The sequence below is a fragment of the Dysidea avara genome, chromosome 2 (assembly GCF_963678975.1).
Source record: "Dysidea avara chromosome 2, odDysAvar1.4, whole genome shotgun sequence".
NCBI classification, from domain to species: domain Eukaryota; kingdom Metazoa; phylum Porifera; class Demospongiae; order Dictyoceratida; family Dysideidae; genus Dysidea; species Dysidea avara.
Genome location: NC_089273.1, coordinates 15021127 through 15025690, shown reverse-complemented (window position 1 = coordinate 15025690; position 4564 = coordinate 15021127). Strand labels below are relative to the sequence as shown.

At 33.2% G+C, this 4564-nt stretch overlaps 1 protein-coding gene across 1 annotated transcript; it reads right to left on the bottom strand.

Annotated features, from left to right (window-relative positions):
• Positions 1-289: 289 nt before the first annotated feature.
• LOC136247841 (uncharacterized) lies at positions 290-3862 on the bottom strand. Its single transcript, XM_066039663.1, has 2 exons — positions 3805-3862; positions 290-3754 (listed from the first exon to the last, which is right to left on the bottom strand). Exon 2 carries the CDS (start codon positions 3746-3748, stop codon positions 290-292), a length of 3459 nt encoding a protein of 1152 aa, XP_065895735.1. The 5' UTR covers positions 3749-3754; positions 3805-3862.
• Between the last annotated feature and the right edge of the window lie 702 nt (positions 3863-4564).

Here is a 4564-nt window from a genome sequence, read left to right as displayed (position 1 = left end):
ACTCTGCGACTGTTGTAACTGAAAGTTATGCAAATCTTACAGTACCTCTACATGAAACAAGTCTATATAATATCACTATAATAGTTAGAACTATTTCTAATGTACAGTCATAATATTATGTAAAGTGACATTACAGTTAAATTCTTACATAATTATGTATACAATACCCTCAAGGTGCAACAAAATTGTAATTATATGGTTATAAAATTGGTGCTGTATTGCGTGCTTCTGAATAATATTATGTGTACCAACTGAAAAACGTAATGCTGTCACAGCAGTTTGTTCATCACTAGTCAAATCCCATAAGTGGTTCTTGCAACTCATTAAATCCTTGAACATTAGGTATGTCTTCTTCACTATCGTAATGTTGAACTTGTTCTTGGTTAAATAACTTACCAAATAGTGTATTCTTTGTAGCCATAATCCTATGTTTGATAACTCCACCACATGTGTAAGTGATGATGTGGTATATGATAATGAAAGTGAACTGAACTGCAGCTATGGCAACCATTGTATTAGTAACAGTCATTGTGTATTGACTAGACATAGAAATAACAAACAATAAATGAAGGTTAATTGTAAACATTAGCTCTTGTATGTTTTTGTATGTGACCTTAAATGGTTTTATCCATCCCTGAAATACTGCTAATGTACTAAGAAGGATGACACCAATGGTGAGGTTGATATTCTTATCCAGCGATGATATTCCATAGATAGCAACTCTTATCACAAGTTGCATACCAGTCCAGTAGTAGTATTTCATCTTGTATGGTCCTTGATAAGTCTCCAGTAATGGTATAAAATTAAGCACAAATTTATATCTTGATAAAGTTCTTGTAAACAATAATGTGATATTGAATGGTAGCAGAATTAAGAAGAGTGCAATGCATGTTACAAACAGTATGGTGAATTTGACTCCAAATAAAGGTATATTAGCATCAACTGACCACACTATTGTAGAGTGTTCACTGGGTAGGTGAATAAGTTTAGAGTAATGGAATAGAACACTCGATACTATAAGAAGTATTTTAGTATAAGACAATAGAAATAGTGTAGCAAGTACTGGGATTGCTCTACGTGCAGTGAGCCTCTGTATTTTATTGGAATAGTGACTCATGATGATAAGTGATATAGCAATGAAAATGAGGTAGAAGGGAAATGCCAATTGTAACCATATCTTGGCATAGTCATCCATACCATTGTAGAAACATGTTTGAATACCCAAATCAAGATTAGCTATGGAAACAAAGATGTAAGCAGGTGTGAATTTGCTTACTTTAGGAAAGAACACCGTAGTGTTAATGCTAATAATATTAACATATAATATAAATGCATTGATAGTTCCATCAACTACTGTGAGGTTAAGAAAAAAGAGTAGCAAGACTAACATAAGACCTGCTATTGTAATGGGCACAATTAGAAACAAGTAAATATTTGAACATGGTTGACAGTGAGAGGATCCAAATACAGTACTGAGACCTTGTTGACAATGTCCACACAATATACCAGATCTGTTAAACTGACACTGTGAATTAGGAGTGGAGAAGCTAAGATGTGATGAGTGAGGTAAGCAGTAGTGGAAAGGACATTGTAATGAAAGGCTGTACACATACGAATTGTTATGAGGTGTTGGTGCTAACCAAGTATTTGGATGACGTAGTAAGGTCTGATCATTGATATTACATTTAATTCTGAACTTGAGGAGGAATGGATAACATTGACAAATACTATTTATCTTGATGAAGCCAATTGGACATGGTAATTGTTCAATATAATAAATGTCTGTTACTTCACCACCATCATAAAATCCTTTAAGGAATAATTCACACCATCTTTGTGTTGGAAATGCAGTGGTATAGTTTATTGTTGCACAAATACCATTTTTGATTGTTTTTGTTAGTTCTGATGGATTAGTCACAGTACAAGCTGTTGATGGTAGCCAGTCGGTATCATTTATAACTGTGATGATCGTATTATTAGATGATACAAATCCTACTGGTATATTATGGCCCCTTAGGTAAATATTCAATGTCATTGCTTGTCCAGGATATATTGGACCAAGTAAATCTCTGTAGCAGTCATGAGACATGTTATTGTCACAAAGGCATATTTGCTTCCTTTTAACAATTAATCGTGATGCATTGAATTGTCCTGACTGGTTAGCATATCTTATATATTGACTGTTTACTTTGAATGGCATTGCAGTTTTAAATGCTGATCTTGGTAACCATCTGCAGTGTGTAATTGGCAGGTCCATCAATATATTGTTTTCAAAAACTTTTTCATTTTTGCTTAATATTATTGAATAGTTATGATAGATGTAGTTGCTGTCTAATTGCTCATCACTTAAATATTGAAAGTAACAAAGTGGATAATTTCCCAGGATTTCATCTCTTTCAGGGAATGCAAATCTAACAAAATTACTTTGTGTAATATTAACTATACTATTTTCTGTAATAAACAGAAAGAAGTTAACCTTGGGAAATGAATATCCAAGATATCTAAAAATTGATCTTGCAGTTGTGTTCTTAAATTCAATATAATCATAACATGTGGCATTAGATTTTTCCAATCTGAAGATGCTGTTGGAGTTGCTAATATTGTAAAATATTATTGGACCTATCAAGTGTAGGTCAACAATCTGTAATCTGATAAATTCTTTTGTTACCGGTCCAGTACTTGATGAAAAAGTTGTTTTAGCAATTCTGATTCTTGTAACTCCAAATAGATTTGGTACATTTGTATACACCTTACCAAATGCCATTGCATTATAGTTGTTGTGAAAGTTACAACCGACAATTTGTATATCTGGGCCATTATATACATCAATCACTCTACCCATTGTAATTATATCATCAAATTCATTGTTAGAAAATGAGCAGTCGTCAAACTGCACAGCATTACCCAGCTGCAGTACAGTGGACCTTATATAGATCATAAATTCATTGTAAGCATCTGTAAAATGACAAGACTTAGCCATGAATATACTTTGACTTTTTCCAGTATTTTGAAAGCAAATGGTGACTCTTTGCCTGCTTAACCATGAATTTGTTAAACTAACATTTACTTGGTGTGACTGCTGCATAAATGTAATTATAGTAGCAGGTATGAAATTGCTGACAGAGTTGTAATAATGTTCTATCAAGAGGCTGTGATGCTGGTATTCCATATCCTTTGTACTGTTATAGATAATTCCTAAGAGATTATTTGTGACATTTAAGAAGGTTGAGTTTCCCAAAATATTGATGCCAACTATACCATATGGATTAAAGTTCTCCTCTATCACTATTTGTCTCAGTTGAACATTTGTGCATTGTTTGATCAAGAGTCCTATTTGAATAATGAATATCTCACTTCTGCAGTCTCTATTCAAGACTACAGCACTGCTATAATTACCGGAGCAGTTCCTAACTGTTATATCAGTTAATATCAGGTTAGTAATATTAGTCAGTACAATACCAACTGATGAGTTGCACTGGATGACAGTGTCTGGTGTTGTACCAATTAGTGAAATGTTGTAAACGGTTTGTATGATGAGATCAGATTGAAGGTGATGTAGTCCTGGTAGAAAGTGTAGTTGAGTATTAGACGTGAAGTATTTGGTGGCATTCAACAGGTAGTATTGTAGGTTATGACAATGATGAAATGTAGTGTTAGAATAGCAGTGATCATCAGGTGTCACATTGTACACCCTACCAGTTGTAGTGTGAAGTAGTGATGGCAGTAGCAGCAATAGAAGTAAAAACATGATGATCTGAGAATAGTATTATACATATGTGCACACACAATTTGAAAATGGCTTACTTGCTGGATTAAACTTTGTATGTACAGTACATGTATACCTATCTGAATATCTTAAAATCTGTCCTTTTCTGGTAGACTATATTTTTATAATATATGTATATTACCTACCTATTGAATACATACAGAAACTGAAGTTCAAGTCATGCATAAACATTCTTGTCATTATTAGTTTTATTTCATTTTTATTGTAGTTCTTGACAAAAGTTTTCAGAGATTTGTTGCAACATAACATGTTGTGCTCATAATCCATTATATTCAGTACAATAATATTCAAAGATGCTATTATGAGAAGTTTCAATAGCATTTTGCACTATCTGTGCAAATTTAACATCAACATACAGTTGTTAAGTGCTTTGGATACTATACACTATTGCATATAACTGTGTTGACAATGTAGCCAAGTGGACAACAACCAAGCTGAAGCTATAACTACCTGTGTGATATTGATGGCTGTTTTTTCTTAACAGAATGTGAATTTGTTCTGATGCTAATTTGCTTACAGCCTAAACAGTCATTACCTTTAATCAAGTTACACATTTTATGACCATTTATTCATCCTTTAAATTAGTTTTTAATACAGTTCATCTTGGTCAATAATTGTTTTGAGCTGGCCAACACAACACCTTAGCGAAAGGCATTTTATCAGTGGTGTATTATTGTTTGCCAAATATTTTTCCACCAAAGCTTGAGTGAGACTGCATGATTGCTAAGTACTTCGATAAGTAGAAACTAGTAAACTGTTGGAAACTCCTTGTGGCAT